The following is a 20,998-nucleotide window of genomic DNA, read 5'->3' on the forward strand; positions in this document are numbered from 1 at the left end:
AAGTTCGGTAAACACTCATGCTTTTTCTGCCTTTTTTTTTGCCTCTTCTCCTAGAAGTATCGCTATCAAGATGAGGACGCTCCACATGATCATTCCTTACCTCGACTGACCCACGAAGTGAGAGGCCCTGAACTGGTGCACGTGTCAGAAAAGAACCTGTCTCAGATAGAAAATGTCCATGGATATGTCCTGCAGTCTCACATCTCTCCTCTGAAGGTCAGTTCTATTGCTCTTAGAGCTGGCGGCAGGGGATGGTTATGCATTTGCTGAGGGAGATGTCTGCTGGCTTAAGTGGGGCTCCTTTAAAGCACTACAGTGGGACATGGTGGTCAAAGGGTCTTTCTGTGGTTTGGAGGTTTACCTGGAATTCCTGACAGGTGACAGGACAGTTACTCTTACTGTTATTTGTTTACGTGTCTGGAAAATCCTTTTAGTTTCTGCAAATGGGCTAAGGAGAGACCAAACACTGACAAACTGAATGGGAAAATACACTGATCCGTGTATTTACAGAGCCCACAAGGACATCAAGATTTCGCTCAAATTGTATTTCTCCCTCTGTTTGCTTGGCTCCAGATAAATATAACATGATGACACCTAGTAATTGCCTCACCTTGTAGACTAAAAAAGAAACTGTGAGTTGGTTCATCAACAGCTCTATTTTATAATTCTTTCTATTTGGTGTCATACTTTTCCAATGCTTTCTACATTTTTTTTTTCTTAGATTTAAAACAATTTTTTGGTAAGTGCTATTTTGACAGGAAGGGACAATGAAATGAGCGTTAAGAAATTTCTGTGTTCCTTGGTTGCAGTTTACTGTGTCATTTGCTTTGCTGATGCTATGGGATTTTGTGTCTTGGGTAAAAGCTTATAAATGTTGATTAAAGTCAATAAAAGGGAAAGTGGAACTAGAGTCAATGATGTAATAGGAGCGAACATAAATGTAAAACAAAACAAACCAAAAAAACTACCAAATAGCTCCTTGATCTGGCTAAAAACTTTTTATTTTGTTAGCTAAAACATTCACTTCTCTGGCACTTTCATACAGCTGTGTTGCAATAGAAAATGTAGCCATGAAGGTTTCCCTGATGTCTTCTGGGATCTTATTATACCTTCCAAAACATCAGAGAAAGTCTGTATTATGTTTAATATAGTTCCAAAATTTGGTACATTTTAAGTACTTTGGCAGCCTAAACCTGCATTATTAAATGAACTAGTTCTGGTTACCACACATTAATTAGAATATTAGGCTAATTATCACATTCCAGTCAATATTTAATATTTTGCTGTTGAAACTCATTGTTCATTTCTTCCCAGAAAGAAAAGAACTCTTTCCAAAGAATTTTCTTTGGAAATCACTGATGGATGGGAATAGGTATGGTCACCCCGGAGAAGAGGAGATAAAAGCATAGAGAACAGAGATTTACCTTCTCATACTTAGGGCTGTCATGTTGGAATCATGATATTGGTGGGCATAAGCACAACCACTGTGTATAATTAATAGGAATGTATATTTGGGATCATTGTAAGACCACAACTTATGTCAATTAGTGCTACCTCCAAAAAATACTCTTTTGTAAATTAGGAGTTGCCTGTAGCTACCACTCCAGTGTTCTTGGCTGGAGAATCCCAGGGACTGCGGAGCCCGGTAGGCTGCCTGTCTATGGGGTCGCACGGAGTCGGATACGACTGAAGCGACTTAGCAGCAGCACCAGAAACCTTCCAGGCTTGTCTGACGACCTAGAGGTAATACAGAGGAAAGGACTCCTTCTTCAGCAGGAGCTCACACAAAATTGTCTCTAAGGGTTTGGTCTAACTGTAGAAATCAGTGATTTCACTCCAGGGTCAGATGAATCCCTTCCTGCTTTAAGCATCTTTCATCTTTGCAACCACAACAACAACAGTTTGCTCATCCTGAATCAGTACTGACCAGTGTAAACTGAAAAAGGGCAAAGAGCCTGTGTACCTTTCTTCTATCGGCAACAGTGATAGAAATATATGTGCACAATTTTTCCAGAAAAGAAAACAGCCCAGGGTGTTGTGTTTCCCAATGTCACGGTGTACACCGCCATTGTGGCTGATTTCAGGTCACCAACCTGAAATCTCTGGGAGACTGGACTGCACAGAGAGGAGTTGCACTTCAGATGTTTCTCTAACTGGATGAAGGAATCCCTGTAAGAACCTCCATGAAGCCTCTCCTCCTGTTAGTCCTCCCAACTTGCCTTTTCCCTCTTCCTACCACGTCCTTTTTTTAATCATCTCTAGAGCAGAGTTCCCAATGGCTTTAAGATGAGAAGGATGATGGAGGCTAGTCTAAAGCTAATCTGGCAACAGTAAAAAAAAAATGTGAACAAAATAATAAAAAGACTATCAGATCTTCATTTTGTATGTTACATATTCAGCATATACTTGATAATCTAATTACTGAACATCTGCAGTTTGGGGGATTATACCATGTATAATGCTGCTTCATGCCTCATTTGGTAAATGTCTATTCAAGTTGAAGGCAACTTTGTTTTTTTCTGAAGATCATTTCTCAGATATAAAGGAATCTTTCCTCTCTCCCCTTTATCTCTTGACTCCAGGAATCTCAGAGTTCAGTGTCTTCCACTATGGTTGTTTTCTTCAGTTTTATTTTGTCTCAGTTGCTCCCTTCTATCTTTTTTCTTACTATGTTCTTTATTTATTTATTTTTCTGGTGTTTTTGGTTTTACTGTAGTGATGTCTTTTGTTGAAGATTTCTCACATCAGTTTTAAAAGTAGCCACCTGTGAATAATAAATCTCTGATACGAAACGTCAAGGTTAGAATAGGCTTTTTCTCCTTTTTGGAATTACCAGCTAAGCAGTGTGGCCCCCCAGTGTATTGTAAAGAGAATGGAAAGGTGACCTCGTCCAGGGCTTCTGCACCCAGCCTGCCAGTTAGCTATTTTGGGGCCAGGAGGCTTCCGTCATGACCCTCTAGAGTGTTGTTTGTGCTAAACAAGATATACTATTAGATTGTCTTAATGAAGAGCCTGTGTACCTTTCTTCTATCGGCAACAGTGATAGAAATATATGTGCACAATTTTTCCAGAAAAGAAAACAGCCCAGGGTGTTGTGTTTCCCAATGTCACAGTGTGCACACCGCCATTGTGGCTGATTTCAGGTCACCAACCTGAAGCCGCTGAATGCACTTACAAAGATGGGCGCGTGAGGTTCTCATGAGACAGGACGAGCTGGCCCCAGCATGGCCCTGCATAATCAGACGCCAGCACATGGACGTTCAGTCACAAAAAACACATTTCCTAATCAAGTCGTTAAGAGGTTATTATATTATCACAGTTCAAGTGTTTGGAAAACCTGCCCTGATTAAAAACTAATGTGTTATTTTCTCATAAAGGAAGCCTATTAGAGTCAGAGATGTACTAAGAGGGTATAAATTCTCCATTTGACCTGGCACAGTTTCAACCTTGTTGCTTCTTTGATCTGTCTGGTGCTCTTGGGTCAAGCACTAAAAGGGGGAAGAGTGAGGAGACAAAACACACAGTGAGATGCCTCCCCCTGCATCCTACTTAGAAGGCAGGTTGGGGACTTCCCTGGCGGTCCAGTGGTGAAGCCTCCACCTTCCATTGCAGGGATTGCAGGTTCGGTCCCTGGTCGGGGAGCTAAGATCCCACGTGCCTCGTGACCAAGCAGAAACAATGTTCTGACAGTTTCAGTAAAGAGTTTTCAAATGGTCAAAATAAACCTTAAATAAATCCTAAAAAAGATTTCTTTTTCAATAAAAATAGTATCAAAATATTATAATCAAAATGAATCTTAAAAAAAATAGACAGCAATGTGGTTCTCTATTATTAATTAGGAATTTACATATGGCATGCCTGAACAGAGTGTGAGATTGCTGGAGGACAGTTTAAATATCATGTTTAGTGGGCTCCCAACGGTTAGCTGAGTAATCTGCCTGTTGCAGGTTTTACAGTCTTTTCTCCCATTGCTGCGAAGCGCCTGAAACCTCAGTTCTAAGATTCATCTGCCTTTGGAGCACCCCCGCTGCTTGGCGGATAGATGGATTGCTTAGCCTGTTTTCATTAGAGCACCTCGGCCAGTGTGAAGTATGGGGTTGGAAGGAGAAATGCAATTTAGCAGTGAATTGGATAGAATTTGTTTTCTTGGCCTCCAGATGGGGATGTGTTCTCTTCAGATGCTACTTTAGAATCCTCTAGGAAAGAAACAGGCCTATAATAAACCGTGAGCATTTTCTTTTCAGTTTAGATAAGCTCATTAAATAGTAATTGAGTGTCTACTATGGGTATCATAATAGGTGATGGGGACACAAAAGACAGTAAATTGTGATTTTAAATATGCCTGTTGCTCTCCGAGGGAATCTGAGTTCTAATTATGTATTGCTCATCCTTACTGTACAATAGGAATTCAAATTCCTGAATCTTAGGTACTATGAGACCCCAGGCGTCTATCAGAGTACTCTTTACAGAGTATCTGTTAGCTCTCTATCTCAGGTTCTTCCTCTGTAAAATGAAGGTGATAATAATATTTATCTCATAGCTTGTTTATACTAATTAAATAAAATGACACTTGTAAATTGCTTAATAAGTGGCTGGCACATAGTAAACACAACGAATGTTGTTTTTGACTTTGTTTTCATCAATCCGCTACCATGGCAAATATCTTATAATCATTTATTTTATTTGTCTCATTTGACGTCAGTGAGGCAGTGTGCCTGATTTTAAAATTCCAAAGTTCCCTTTCAATCATAGAACTAGTGAATAGGAATGTCCTCATTGGTGTCTCAGATCTTTCTGGCTCCAAAATCTGTATTTATCACTCCTGTGCTATGTTACCTTCCCCTAAACTGTTCTGCTATTTTTAAAGAGATCTTAGGGTCAAATTGTCTTTTGTTGGCTCTAGGTGTGTAAAATTTGAAGGTCTTTTTTTCCCCCCCATATAGCCTTATTCTTAAAAGTTAAGCAGATACAAAATATAAGTGAATTTGTAAGAAACTTACTTTCCTAAATGAGGACAGGGAAGAGTGTTGATAGATGGGAACATGAAGAGAAAAGAGAAGGGAAATAGGTTCTATCTTTAAAATATTTCTATCTACCCAGTAGTAAACTCCCAAGGGACTATGTTCCTCTTCCAAGACAAGAGCTCGTTATTTGGGGCTAGTTCCCTTTTGAAGAATCTCTTGAGATTGTAAAAATTTGTTTCTCAGCAAGAGAGACACACTGCATTTTGAGCAACTGGAGAGTTTTCTGCATTGAGAAACAGTTCTCACAGTATGTGTGTGTCATTGAAAAACCCAAGTACATACATCCACACCACAACCCTCATGCTTTATCCTTCCCAAGACCTGGCAAGATCTATTTCTGTCCTTTTTATTAGGTTATTCATCTTTTAAAATGTTCATTCTATATGTGTTGGATTTCATAAACTCTTACAATTTTCAGAAATGAGCATTGTACAAGTTACAGATTCAAACATTGATCAATAAATAAATAATTCTACTCTATGCTGTTTCACATTACCATATTTGATCAGAAATTTAACTAATTATTTTAATTCTATTGTTATTTATAACTGTTAATTTTGTTTTAGTAAATTTACTGTCAATATTATCATCATTATATGAATGCCTTCAAGGTCGATCTGTATTGGTTTTATTCATTATTATATTCTCAGACCTTCAAAATACTTGTTAAATTATTTGTCATTGGCAGTATGAACAGTTGACTTCTGGGGGATTGGTGCCATTGATATTTAAATAAGCAAGAAATGAAGGCATAGACTTCTTATTTTTCTCCATCTGTTGTCCCCTTGCCTAATCATTATGGATACAGCATTTCATCAATTTTAAACCTATTTCCTCATGTATTACATATCTGAAATCTGAGTGTGTCCTAAAATCAATGACATCTTGCAATTAAAATTGGCAGCATCTCCTAAGGTACCCCAAAAGTTGGTACATCTTATATTCAAAGCCATCAGTGATTATTTACAGGGAAGATTAAAGCTATTTTTTCAATAGATTTGTATAGATTGCTTTAATCAGATAAACATGATTTTCTGTCTTCTGATTCTCATTGAGACCAGATAAATGATTCTTGGAAGATTTACTGGAAAGTGAGAATATGAGAAGTTAGGATAGACTCTTACAGTCTTGAACAAATGGGCATTTGTTAAATGTATATGGGAAAACAATGGGGAATCTGGGGGAAGGGTAAATTTGGGAAAATTATAGGGAGTGATAGCTCACAAATGAAGAAGCCAATATACAGAAATGAAGGCAGAAAAGATTGAGTGTACTTTGTTCCAAAAACTATTTTCTTACCAGAGTTGCCAGAGCCTACTTATAGGAAAGTACGTTTTAGCCACAGTAATAAATTCTCTTTCTCCATGCAGTCTTTCTTATTAACTCTTGCCTGACTCCACTTGGTTATAACATCCTGTAATGCAAGGAGTTTGCATAATTAGCTTTTTAAGGTATACCTTATTCTATTAATCTGAATAATTTTTGTGGAATCGGGTATTGTCTTTTCCTTTAGGTATTCCATTTATCTTGCTCCTAATAAATGTATAAGCTCCTGTAAACTGGACCACATCTTATTTTTGTTTTTATTTTTCCTCTTTCTCCCTCATTGACATCTACAGTAAAACTAAGCCAGCATTTCCCAAAGTATTTCCACTGGGATTTTGTCAACATTATAAGGAAAATAAAGGAATGAATGCTGAAAACATTTGAGAGGTTAGATGCATTAACTTTATTGAAGAATTTCTCAGTCATTAGTAAGATATTATGCAATATAAACTTCTAAGATGGGGACATGGTTAATACACTATTTTCCAAACATGTTTGGTCATGAGACCCTTTCTTCCAAATAAAATTATTTTTTGTTTGGATATATACACTTCTGAAAATACTATTAACATAATAGATACATAGACGATGGCTAGTACAACCAATAGAAAAGTTTAACATAAAAATTCACCCTGGCCTTAGAATCAGACTCAATCAGATCAAATGCCTGGTCCTCTAATTATTAGGTGTGTGAGCTCTCTCAAGTTTTTTTAACTGCCTTAAGCCTCAGTTTCTTTAATTTGTAAAATAATGGCATTCATTGATGTTTCTTTGAGTTTTTAACTCTACAAAGAGCTCAGTGTGACCCATAAGAAATATGCAAAAATGGTAGCTATCCTTACTGCTATTGATGTTTTGATATTAGTATGTAATAGTATTATTCTAATATTCTAAATGAAAAACTTTGAAGTTTCTTATGGAATTTTTTTCATTGTAATCTCTTATTGGTTTTCAAATGTCTGAGTGTTCTCACCTTCCTCTTTTTATCCACATTTACTATCCCAGTCCAGGTTTTCATTGCTTCCAGGCAGAAATTAGTGTGGTTATTGTAAACCATCATGGGCTTTGGAGCCAAAAAATAGATTTTTGAATCCTGACTCTGCAATTTCTGGCAGGGTAACCTAGGAAAACCATCTAGCATTTCTGAAATGCAGTTACATTTAATATGAACAGAACCTCTTATGAATATTGATTGATTCATTTATTTATTCATTCATTTATACAGTAAAATCTCTTCGACTGTCTCCTGTATGTGGGAGTTATGTTATTCCCTGAGGAAACAAAGAGCAATATGCCTTCAAGTTCCTTACATGCAATAGATAGGTTTACGAACTTGGAGATGTATGCATACAACCTGTCATGGTGTGTGCAATGGAGAAAGGAGCAAAGGAGAGGCAAATTCTCCCAAGACCTAGAGACATGTTTTCATTTTTTTTCTGAGCTGGAGATCTGGGGACAGGTGTGGTCAGAGAAAGCATTAGATGGGAGGTTATTTTTGACTTGAAGGAAGTTGGAGATAAAGCAGATTGGTCAAGGTTGTCCTAGATTCTAGCAGTTGTGTATCAGTATGGAGGAATTCTAGAAATGGCAGGCCTTTTTATTTGTAATTGAGTTGGGCAGAGAGATGGAATGTAAGGACTAAGAAGGTATACAGAAGTGGGTCCAAAGCATGTCTTCAAACAAGGGAGATGGATGGGAACAGGTAATGAAGGGCCTGCTGTGGAGACTGGACTTCACCTTGTAGGTAATGAGGAATGACTATGCAATTTAAAAAGAGGAGACTCCCAGTCAGAGTTGCAAATTAGACCATTAGTCATGTCATGCAGCAGAGTGGAGAAAAAACAAGAAAAAGGTGTATTGCAATCAAGGACATCAGGCAAAATGCAACAGGTAGACACGCTCTGAGATACAGCAGAGACACTGGGGATGGAGGATGGAATGAACTAGAAAGATTATTGAGAAAAAGATACCCTCTGGAACTTGAGACCCATTGAGTATAGACAATAGAGGAGAGAAAGAAATGGATGTAAATTCACACTTTTTTTTTTTTAATTTGACCAATTGCATAGGGGAAGTATCATGGCAGGTAATCAAGAATGCCAGAGGAAGGATAGATTTAAGGGTGGGGTGAAGAGATTCTGAGGTTAGAGCTGAATAATTGAGTTTGAGCTATATATTGCTACACTCAAGTAGAAGGGCTTAACAGGCAGTTTGAAATAAAGGTCTGGGAATTTAGATAGATCTTATTGAGAAATGAAGACGTAGGCATTTTCTGTATAGTTGAGGTGGTATGGATGGGACTGCTTAGCAAAGGGGGAGGAGGATGCTGGGGACCGAATCGCAGGAAATAGTACTACCGTGTTAGGGGTCTTGTGGACAGAGAAGACCACTGAGGAGACCATGAAGCAGTGAGTAGTTTATCACAATGTTTAAGCATTAGTGGGCTTCCCGGGTGGTGCTATGGTAAAGAACCCTCCTGTCGATGCAGGAGACATAAAAGAAGCAGGTCTGATCCCTGGGTTGCAAAGATCCCCTAGAGGCAGGCATGGCAACCCACTCCAGTATTCTTTCCTGGAGAATCTCATGGACAAGCCTTAGTTGTCTAATGTTTCTATGTTTTAAACTGAGTTATACATTTCTCATTGATGAGGATCATATCTTATAACTGAAAAATACATGGCTCATCTATAGTGCCTAGAATCGAGTCATCCAAACATTAAATGCCTTTTTAATACTTGTTACTATTCTTCAGTCTCTAAGTCCTACTGTTTGCAACCCCATGGACTACAGCTTGCCAGGCCTCCCTGTCCTTCACTATCTCCTGGAGTTTGCTCAAACTCGTGTCCATTGAATCTGTGATGCCATCCAACCGTCTCATTCTCTGTCATCCCCTTCTCCTCCTGCCTTCAATCTTTCCCAGGATCAGGGTCTTTTCCAATGAGTCAGCTCTTCGTATCAGGTGACCAAAGTATTGGAGCTTTAGCTTCAGCATCAGTCCTTCCAATGAATATTCAGGGTTGATTTCCTTTAGGATTGACTGGTTAATACTTGTTGTGCATGTGTGAATGCTTGCTTTAGTCGTGTCTGACTCTGTGACCGTTTGGACTGTAGCTAGCCAAGCTCCTCTGTCCGTGGGTTCTCCAGGTAAGAATGCTGGAGTGGGCTGTCTTGCCCTCCTCCAGGGGATCTTCCCAACTCAGGGATCGAACCCAGGGATCAAACCTGCAGGCGTGTTCTTTAACATTAGCACCACCTTAATTGGCCACTGATTTTAGTAAGAAAGAACACGAAGAGAAGGGGAGAGAGAAAGAAAGAAAGGGCGAGGGAGGAAAGGAAGGAGTAAGGAAAGAAGCTTATGAAATATGTTGACTCTAACAGTCATGGATTCCTGGCCATCAGCTGAAAACTATGTATTTGTTTTCCTTTCTAGCCATAGTCCTTTTATTAGTATTACTAGTTAGAAAACTAAGCTGATTTTGCTATTTTAGAAAATTAGTAAATTTTCAAAAATGTAAACATTGTTCATTTCTGTCTCTCTCCACTAGATGGTATAAGCAGCTGACCTGATGGTTCAGAAAGCATCTGGTCTTGGGGGAAAAAAGAACAGTTTTGTGAGGCTAAATTGAGAAGCACTTAGTTAATAAAAGCCTAAGAATGGTTTGGCAGAGATTTACATATTTGTGAAAAATGCATTTAGTTCCAGGCCCAGAACCTTGGCAAGAGGAAATGTGAGTGAAATATGGCCTTGACAGACATATACTGAATCCAGGCACAAACGCTCCTGATCAAAACTCTAAGCGAATGAAACATTTCTTGCTTCAGTTATCATTAGTTGGGAAGTGTACCAATAGCATACCTCAAACAATCCTGGGTGTTTAAGCCAGAAACTGGAAAAAGGGAAGAAGAAAATGGTGGGCACAGGACCTACCACAGTATCTCGCAATTCATAAATGTTCATTGGAACTAGCCAGCGTGGGTTAATGGGTCCCCGCCATGGCTGTGGAAAGATAAATCAGGAGAATGACATCCAAATCTCTTATTTTTCCCAGCTGTGTAATGACAACAATAGTAATGAATTTTTCTCTAAGAAATACTAGATTGTTATGTATATTAAAGGCATAATAAGTTTTTTTTCTTTTCAAATGAGAATGTTTAGAACAATCCTAACTAGGTGTCACTAGCGATTATTTGTCGATTTAGTTACTCCTAAAGGGTTAACTCAAGACTCAACACACTGCTTCTTAAGACTAGGATTTCACTACTGCCAACGCTTTCTATAAGAATTAGAAGTAATATACATAAAGCTCACAGAGGCTGCCCACCAGTAAAGGATGCTTATTATATCTGTTGGTAATGATGCTGTGGTTATTGTTGCTCTAAAACAATGTGTAACTCCTACATTCCTCCCCCATTTAAGAAATTCAGAGTTGTAACCATTAGTAAGCATGTTTTCAATAGTTTTTATTAGTACACACATATACATGTACATATATATATACATGAAGTGAAGTGAAAGTCTCTCAGTCGTGTCCAAGTCTTTGCAACCCCATGGACTATAGCTCACCAGCCATGGGATTTCCCAGCAAGGATACTGGAGTGGATTACCATTTCCTTCTCCAGGGGATCTTCCCGACCCAGGGATTGAACCTGGGTCTCCTGGATTGCAGGCAGACTCTTTACGATCTGTGCCACCAGGAAAGCCCGTGTGTGTGTGTGTGTGTGTGTGTGTGTGTATCTGTCTATACATTATTCCACATCTCATGCATTTATTCATAAATAAATGTTGACATCCCCTGAGTTTTAGATTTTTTAAAAAACTCTTTCCCAGCTAATCCAGAAAAACAATAATGTACAGGGGAAAGCAGAAGGACTTTTAGAATCAGACCTCCTTGGGCTCAAATTCTGGCTCTTTTTCTTTCTAGCTGTGTCCTTTAGCAAATCTATTGGCTTCTCTCCTATGGTAAATAATAACATGGAACTCACAGGATTATTGTAGGACTTACTTAAGATAATACGTGGCAAGTCTTTAGAATAGGACTTGGCACCTAGTAGGTGTTCAGTAAATGATAATTACTTTTCATTTATAAAGTAGAAAATGTATGTGTATATAAGAAGAGATCTAAATTTAAGATTAATCAACTCTTTGAACTCTCAGTAGAGATGAACTCTTATTATATTTTCCCATGCGCTGTCTTTAAGAGAATGGTTTTATACTACAGAATACCCCCATCTCAGCTAAGCAAAGGTGTATCATTCAAAATTGTTGTCTTTCACGTGAAAGTGAATGTCCCTTTGGCTAGTTCAAATAAAGTATAGCAAATAAGTTGGGAACACAGCCAGGTTTTGACTGATCCAAACAAAACTTTGCTGAAGCATTAAGAAACATACTCTGCTTTGTGGCTAGTTTTGGAGGATGTTAGAACGTTATAATCAATCTTTCAAGGTAGCTACTTGGTGGGAAGCACTGATTTAGGTATATAATTTTGTATTACTTAAGGATGTACTGCTTAAAAATTAAAAAGTATTGCTTCATAGTAACAAGTGCATACCTAGCAACTGTTGGGCAATAAAATAAAGATATATAATGCCCTTACTGAATTCACACATTAGCTATATTAAACGTTTGGAGAATATTATTAACCCATGAAAATGGAAACAGTTTTTGTTTTATGTCTGGCAATGTATTTATAATCAGAATTCACTAATTCTAAATACAGATCAAATCCCACTTCTTTGAACTGGAAGGGATAACTCTAGCATGATTTTGTGTGGTACAATTTTATTGTTGTTGAAATCAAGTGTATGTTACCTGGGGTTTTCTTTAACAAGGAGATTTTGCTTGTATCAATAGTTTGTGTTTGTCCATTTATATTTGTTCAACAAAACTCCTAAGTTACTTTGGTGGGGGCAGTGGTGGGGGGTGGGGTCCTATGAAACAGCTGCTAAGGTCTAAAGTTCAGTTTTGTGAATTTTTCTTTTTATGTTTGCTCACTTTTTACATTTGCTCACCAAATGTTCTGTATAGAGTTTGTTTTAGGAGAAATGATAACAATATAAAGTATAATATTTATTGAATTCCGAATATATGCTGGCACTATTCTAAGTGCTTTGCATGCATTGGGTTATTTCACTTAGCCACCCTGTAAGACAGGTTTTCTTATTATTCCCACTTTATGGACAAGGAAAGTGGGTGCTCAGAAGGTAGAAAAGCTTTTCTAAGGTTACACATTTAGTTCTTAGATCTGGGGTATGAGTGCGGCTAGTCTGACATCAGACCCCTCACTCTTGGTCACCGTGCTAAATTATTCACCAGCAAATGAGAACCATGTAATTATAAAACCGAAGGGGATAGTAGAAATCATCAAGTCCAGGATTTTCAAACTGCAACTGACTTACTATCAAATGTGGAGTCAATTCATTTTATAATTTTAGACTAGAATAAAAGAACAATAGGAAATATGAGAGTACATCAAAAGTAGAACCCGTGCTCCAGTTTAATGTGAATGTGTTTTGGCTCACAGTGTATATTTCTGATTGTAATCAAGGTCAAGAAAGCCAGGAAGCCACTGATCCGGTCCAGTTTTCCCATAGTACAGAAGGTGGGTAAGTAGGGAAGAAAACCATAAGCCCAGAAAAGTTAAAGCATTTCCTAAAAACACACTGGGCAGAAGTGGCAGAGCCTGAAATTTGAACACTTTGTAGTATTAACCATTGCTCTGCCGTTTTCTCTGTCTACTGTCCACTGTTGCTACCATTACCAGTTGAGACACTTAAACAGGAAGTTGTGAAACTTGATTGTGTATCAGAGTCACAGAGGCCCAGTTCCATAGCACTTCACCAATCCTGGGCTCTGTATTTTTATGTCCTCTCCAGGGGACTTTGTCACATGCTAACATTGGAAACTGCAGTCTTGAACTCCATGATGCCACAGTGTTTACTGAATGACTGCCATGTGTATTGCTAGAACTTTACTAAACACCATGAGAGATGGTAAAGGAAGTAAGAAATAGAGCCTTTCTCTATGAAGAACTTAAATACATTAAGGAAACCAAGATGCATATGAATCATGCAGTGAACAGAAACTATATGGCTGAGGGTTTATATAACCTTACTAAGTATGAATGGAATTCCAGGAGGCAGTTTTTACATTCCTCTATTGACATAAACAAAAGAAGCCTCATAATATTTATTTAAGAGAGAATGTTCTACGAGAAAATATGGTAGAGAAAGTTGAATTGATTTTCCCCAACTCTCAGAGGAGTTGCCAGAGTCAAGTGAGTGAATTTAACCCCAAGGCCGCGCTCCCAGGCCAACTGACTCCGAAATCACTGAAGGCAGGTGATTTGTTCCTTCTTTATTGGCAGAACATGGAGTGTGTTTGAACTTGTGGCCAATTTGGGGTCACAGGTGAGTGCATTTAAAATGCATTCTAGAGGCGCTTCTTGAAGTCACTTTGCCTGTAGCACCAGTGCAGAATCGTCTCCTCCAGCCCCACCTGTGGGCCACAGGGCACATGTGGAAGTCATTTCAAAAATCATTTTGAAATTCTAGTGATTGAACCTCCAGATCGGGTACTCTAGAAATGTTCTGGTTTTATCTTCTCATATTATGTGGGAGGGCTTCCCAGGTGGTGCTAGTGGTAAAGGACCCACATGCCAATGATGGAGACATCGGAGATGCGGGTTCGATCCCTGAGTCAGGAAGACCCCCTGGAAGAGGGCATGGCAACCCATTCCAGTATCCTTGCCTGGACAGTCCCATGGAGAGAGGGGCCTGATGGGTTGCAGTTCATAGTGTCACAAAGAATGGGACATGACTGAATCAACTGAGCACGCATGCATTATGAGAGAAGGAATTGAATAAGTTGTTTTACTGGTGGTTTATTTTCTCAGAGAATGATTTATATAACTGGCTTTTAATTATAAACAAGCAATATACAACTTGCATATAGACTTTCTAAAATAGGTTCATTTATCTATTATGAATAATTAAAACGGAGCTGCCCCTAGACACTGAGCATATTTATATGAGTTAGAATAGGGGGCTCCTCCTCAAACAACATGAGACCCTGATACAACTTAGAGAAAGAACTGCATAGACCCAGGCAATAAGTTCTCTCAGAAGCCAGATGACCTGATATTCAACAGTAAACCCACAGAACTAGAGAGCTTAGAACTGAGTAGGAACATGTGAAATATTATAGTCTAACTCTGTTATTTTACATATAAAGAAACCACGAGTAAGATCAGTTGTGAGATTTTCCCTGGGCAGACACACAGTTAATGCTAAAGCTGAGATAGGAATTCAGGTCCCAGATTCTCAGACCAGAATGTATTCCTCTATTTCTAAAGAAAAGGAAAGAAGCAGGTGTGTTCTGCTCAGCAGGTCACAGAGGTTTACTTATTCCAATGTCCAGAAAGTGTTACTAGAAATTGTTATCACTAACTTTGTATTTGTTGATGCCAGTTTTCAGCTTTCTCAAAGGGCCGGGATGAGGTTGTGAAAATGCATAAAAATCTCTCTCACCTTCAGTCTCTCCAGTTAAATCACCTGTGTTAGTTTGATTCAATAAGAATAGCGTCTGCCTCTTCATTAGTTACCTCAGAGATGTCTTCGAATATTTGTGTAACTGCCAATGAAATAGCTCTTTAAAAACAAATGTTAAAGAAGCCATATTTAAAAAACCAGCCTATGCAATGGGAATGCTGTCTTACATTACCAGAGCTGCTGGGCAGTGCAGGCTGGGTGTCAGAAGTCTGCTGTTTGAGAAATCACTGAGCCCCTGTGAACTCTGGGCTTCCCTGGTGGCTCAGCTGGTAAAGAACCCGCCTGCAATGTGGGAGAACCGGGTTCGACCCCTGGGTTGGGCAAATCCCCTGGAGAAGGGAAAGGCCACCTGCTCCAGTGTTCTGGCCTGGAGAATTCTATGGACTGTATACTCCATGGGGTCACAAAGAGTCGGACACGACTGAGTGACTTGCACTTTCACTGTAAACTCTAGTTCCCACATTTGTATACTGAGGATAGTGCTGAACACATTTAGGGTAGTTATTAAGACTGAGAAGATGGTTGTTGGTCGGCTTGAATTTTACTCCCAGTGCTTAAAGCCCCGTCTCCAGCTCCCTGCCATGTTCCTATGGCTACCCCCACTTTCCCTTCCTGTTTCTTTAGTCTCTCTTTTCCTTTCTCTTCTCTTTTCTACGTTTTTTTTTTTTTAGAATGATCAGTGGGGAACAAATGAGCAACACACAATAAAGAAAGTGGAGATTGAGGGGGTCAGAGTTGTCTGTATATGGGGCTCCCGAAAAAGTCAATGCAATTTTCAGCCACAGTAATGGAATTGTTATATCAAGAACAAAGAGAGATAATTCTGCACTGTTCCGGAGTGTGGCATTAGGATCTGAGAAGCATATTTCAGGGAGAAGGGCAGCAAATTGGAGTGCTTCCAGAGAGGGGCAAATAGTCCAGTGAGGGGATTAAAATCATCTCAAATGGAAACATCAAAAGCATGAGTGATGTGATCCCTGGAGAAGAGACTCAGCTTAGAGGACATGGCTGTTTCTGGCTTTGAATTGTTTATCATAAGCGACTATTCTCTATAATTTCTTTAGGCCCTGTGACCTCTAGAGTAAACAATATGGAGACAAAGTCTATGTAAGTTATTTGTTTATTTCAGTCAAGCGGTCTGAAGGTAGAACGGGCTGCCTCATATGATATTGAACTTCGTGTAACTGAAAGTATTCAGAGGATAGAAAACCCTCAATAAAATATTGTAGAGATGATTCAGATATGAGATAGGATGTTGGACAACAGTGTTTTTAACCATTTCAAAGTCATAAGCCTTTTTGAGAAATTAATTACAAAAACAAAACAAAGAGTCCTTTTCTTACCAAACAACAACAGCAACTTATCGGTCAGTTTAGTCACTCAGTTGTGTCCTACTCTTTGCGGCCCCATGGACGCCAGGCCTCCCTGTCCATCACCCACTCCTGGAGCCTGCTCAAACTCATGTCCATCGCGTTGGTGATGCCATCCAACCATCTCTTCCTCTGTCGTCCCCTTCTCCTCCCGCCTTCAATCTTTCCCAGCATCAGGGTCTTTTCCAATAAGTTGGTTCTTTGCATCAGGTGGCCAAGGTATTAGAGTTTCAGCTTCAGCATCAGTCCTTCCAATGAACATTCAGGACTGATCTCCTTTAGGATGGACTGGTTGGATCTCCTTGCAGTCCAAGGGACTCTCAGGAGTCTTCTCCAACACCACAGTTTAAAAGCATCAGTTCTCAGTGCTCAGCTTTCTTTATAGTCCAACTCTCGCATCCATACATGGATCCTGGGAAAAAAAACCATAGCTTTGACTAGATGGACCTTTGTTGACAAAGTAATGTCTCTGCTTTTTAATATGCTATCTGGGTTGGTCATAGCTTTTCTTCCAAAGAGCAAGCATCTTTTAAATTTCATGGCTACAGTCACCATTTGCAGTGATTTTGGAGCCACCCAAAATAAATTCTCTCACTGTTTCCATTGTTTCCCCATCTATTTCTCATGAAGTGATGGGACCAGATGCCATGATCTTAGTTTTCTGAATGTTGAGCTTTAAGCCAATTTTTTTCACTCTCCTCATTCACTTTCATCAGGAGTCTCTTTAGTTCTTCTTTGCTTTCAGCCATAAGAGTGGTGTCATCTGCGTATCTGAGGTTATTGACATTTCTCCTGGCCATCTTGATTCCAGCTTGTGCTTCATTCAGCCTGGCATTTCACATGATATACTCTGCATATAGGTTAAATAAGCAGGGTGACAATATACGGCCTTGATGTACTCCTTTTCCTATTTGGAACCAGTCTGTTGTTCCATGTCTAGTTCTAACGGTTGCTTCTTGACCTGCCATAAAGATTTCTCAGGAGGCAGGTCAGGTAATCTGGTATTCCCATCTCTTTAAGAATTTTCTAGTTTGTTGTGATCCACACAGTCAAAGGCTTTGGCGAAGTCAATAAAGTAGAAATAGATGTTTTTCTGGAACTTGCTTTTTTGATGATACAGCAGATGTTGGCAATTTGATCTCTGGTTCCTCTGCCTTTTCTAAATCTAGCTTGAACATCTGGAAGTTCATGGTTCATGTACTGTTTAAGCCTGGCTTGGAGAATTTTGAGCCTTACTTTGCTAGCATGTGAGATGAGTGCAATTGTGTAGTAGTTTGAACATTCTTAGGCATTACCTTTCTTTGGGATTGGAATGAAAACTGACCTTTTCCAGTCCTGTGGCCACTTCTGAGTTTTCCACATTTGCTGGCATATTGAGTACAGCACTTTCACTTTCACAGCAACTTATATATACCACACAATTTTTGCATAAAATTTCAAGAATGATTACTTAGAGGGTGGATCACTTAAAGCCTATCTATGGACTCTCTCAGGACCACAGACTCAAAGTTAGGAATTTCTGGTTGGAATGAATTTCAGGTTTCCTTCCATCCCTTTAGAAATGCTTGTCCTCAAGAAGAAATCTTTTTTATGTGTCAGGAAAGATAGAAAGCAACCGATTTTGATCAGTGTATCAGTGAGGCACCCCTGATTCCATGACGGCTCTCAGTAACAGAGATCGACAGGTTCCCCCAGACCAGCAGAAGGTGTGAGACAGCCCATTTGCTTCAAGAGAGTGCTCGAAGTGCCAGACTTCTGCTTCTGTTCTCATTCCTCTCAGTATTTTTGACGTATGAGGCAGTAGTCTGTGTTCATTAGTTAGTATCATAAGCTTTGCCCAGCTCTGCAAGCCAAGAGCTACAATATCTTGCCTCTCTGAATTTGGGTTTTTAGCTGTCATAAGATTATTTTCTTTATGCTGCATGGAAGTTGCATCCTAGCAAAGGACTGATTTTAAATTACCCCATCAACTTGCTAAAATGGAGATGCACTTTCTATAGGATTTGGGCAGAGAGGGTTTCCTATTCATGGTTCAACTCTTTATGGAAATGTCAGTCATAAAATGTGCACTGGGTATTTATTTTTTCATCAGGGTCACAGAAGTGTGCTTGAATTAGAGTCTTCCTTTTTCTCTCTCCCATTAAGATATTGACAGGTTCAGAGTTGCTGGGCTTGAAATTTTAAGAGTAGCCAGCTTATAACATTTCACTTTCTGCTCTAGGGCAGGGTGAGTTGCTTATGAATCAGCCTACAAATGTGATGGATTGGATGTCTCCAACTCAATTAGCTTAATGTGGGTAGGAGGGTTTCCAGGTTTCGCAGCCTGTGTTTTACTAACCCTCTGAGCTGACTGTTATATAAAACGTGGCTGTGTAAGAATGCCTGAGCCTCAGAGAAACATGGTTGTTATTTTTCATTTCAGCATCTCATGTCATCCTATATTTCACAGCCTTGATTTGGATCTGAAACCACTGAGTGATGGTTCTTAGCGTGGTTTATATTGTTGCATGCCTTGCTTTGTTATCTTTCTGCTTTGTGACCGAGTTAAGAAAGTAGCCTAATAGAATTGCTGCTGTCACTGGGTGATTTAATTGGGGGGAAAAAATCTCAGCAGTTTAAGGAAAACTGCAGAAGCTGGAGCTGTTCCTCTGTCAAATAAATGATCAGATGAGATGAGCCCCAGCAAAGCAGATGCTGACAGTTTCAAGAGCTTTCAACATACTCATCATGCTTTGGTAGTAAAATTTGTTGAAGGAATTGATTACAGAGCTTGTTTGCTTGCTGTTTTCCTAAGGAGATTGTATTGAGACCATGAATGTTTATTTTAAAAAAATATCTTAGATTTCAAAATATATTATGCCCAGGAATATTGTTTGATATCTTCTCTATGCTGCCTATGTGTTAACATTCATTACCTTAGTTATAATCTTCTGTATTAAATTTTCTTCCACCCTCTTCTCTTTTACCACCCCCCCATTCATTCCTGCTCATTAATTGTTAAGGACCAAAACTTTGACATGATACCCACATGGTCAGTCCAAGCTCTTCCATAACTTGCTATAGGTGACCTTGGGAAAGTCACTGATCTATCCAGGCTTTTGCTCTTTCATGTATTCCATAATATTGATCTCTGAGTCAGGAGATCCCTGGAGAAGGAAATGGCAACCCATTCCAGTATTCTTGTTGGGAAAAATCCCAAAGATAATGAAGCCTGATGGGCTACAGTCCATGGGGTCACCAAAAGTTGGACATAATTGAGCACTGAGCGTACACACACACACACACACACACACACAGTATCTTTACTTTATGGGGTTGAAGTGAGAATTTAGTGAAATTGAGCACCGTGCTGCTCATGGTAAATTAAGCTTCAAGTTCCTCGTCAGACATTGAGTACTTACTCTGTGGCAGGCACCGTGGTAATACCATCCACTGGGTTGGATAATGACGGGACGTAATCCATCTGCCTGGTCTTCATATATGATCATTTTTATGGTTAACAGGGTGTTTTCATATGTCTCCTTTCATTAGTACCACCACGTTGTGAACTAGGTGGCCAGTTATTGTTACTTACCTCCTTCAGAAATGAGATTAAGCTCTTCACTTAAGATCACAGAGTTAAATTCCTTCACAAATTTATAGTAAAACTCATCTTGTGCATTCATTATGTTCTGCCCTGTGCAAACCCCTAGAAATTCGAAGACAGATGACCAACAATCCTCGTTCTACAGGAGAGCAAAATTAAGTGCAGAAGAAAAACGCACTCACAGGACAGAGCAGTCCGTTCCCCTCTCACGTTCTCTCAAACCTGATGTTTTTAAGACTCAGTAACCAATGATTTGGAGAAGGCAATGGCACCCCACTCCAGTACTCTTGCCTGGAAAATCCCATGGACAGAGGAGCCTGGTAGGCCGCAGTCCATGGGATCGCTAAGAGTCGGACACGACTGAGCAACTTCACTTTGACTTTTCACTTTCATGCATTGGAGAAGGAAATGACAACCCACTCTAGTACTCTTGCCTGGAGAATCCCAGGGACGGGGGAGCCTGGTGGGCTGCCGTCTCTGGGGTCACTCAGAGTCGGACACGACTGAAGCGACTTAGCAGCAGCAGCAACCTAATGATTAGATCTGCTTTGCTCACAATGTTCTCCATGGACCTGGAAGTTCTTAGTAAATACTGACATTGCTTACTCAGAAATCTGAGAACAGACAGAAGTTCTCAGGCAGAAAAGCTGAAAAACACCTCTGCATGACAAAAGGTACAATGGTGCTCCTACTGGGAGGTCACAGGCAGCCCTGTCTCTGTGCCTTTACTAAGACAAGCTGTTGCCTTTGGAAATGCTACCTGGCCTGTTGCCCGTATGTAAGAAGCAACAGCAGTAAACTGAAAGCCCTCTAGCTTCCGTGGCTGAAAATGGAGCTTGCCTGTGCACTTAGGGGGCAAAGGCAGAGACCCCCAAACAGCTGACTTTTTTTTTTTTCCTTGTCAGACTGAATCAGAGTTTAGACCAAACCAGATCCACTTGCGCTCTGACTCCAATACACAGTCTGTGTCCTGGTGCCAGTTAAGTGGTTGGAAACTGACCTCACTGTATCCAGGGGCCTAGTTTGAGGGCATCCTTGGCTTCTTCAAGTTGGAGGAGCAGCAATAATATGAAAGGCTTTTGCCTGCCTTGGCAGAGAAAGTCGAGCAGGTGACTTGCAGGCTTTGGGGAATGCAGCATTAATTT

General features: G+C 39.7%; 1 protein-coding gene across 7 annotated transcripts in view; it reads left to right on the forward strand.

Annotated features, from left to right (window-relative positions):
• DLG2 (discs large MAGUK scaffold protein 2) overlaps positions 1-20,998 on the forward strand; it is a 2,338,778-nt gene that overhangs the window by 1,133,206 nt on the left and 1,184,574 nt on the right. For 6 of the 7 annotated variants that reach the window (XM_040255566.1, XM_040255568.1, XM_040255582.1 and 3 more), the window contains one exon: positions 55-216. In XM_040255566.1, the coding sequence (XP_040111500.1) occupies positions 55-216 (162 nt within the window). The remainder of the gene's footprint in view (positions 1-54; positions 217-20,998) is intronic. The other variant, XM_040255579.1, reaches the window with a different exon arrangement.

Source organism: Oryx dammah, unplaced genomic scaffold, assembly GCF_014754425.2.
Source record: "Oryx dammah isolate SB20612 unplaced genomic scaffold, SCBI_Odam_1.1 HiC_scaffold_15, whole genome shotgun sequence".
Lineage (NCBI taxonomy): Eukaryota > Metazoa > Chordata > Mammalia > Artiodactyla > Bovidae > Oryx > Oryx dammah.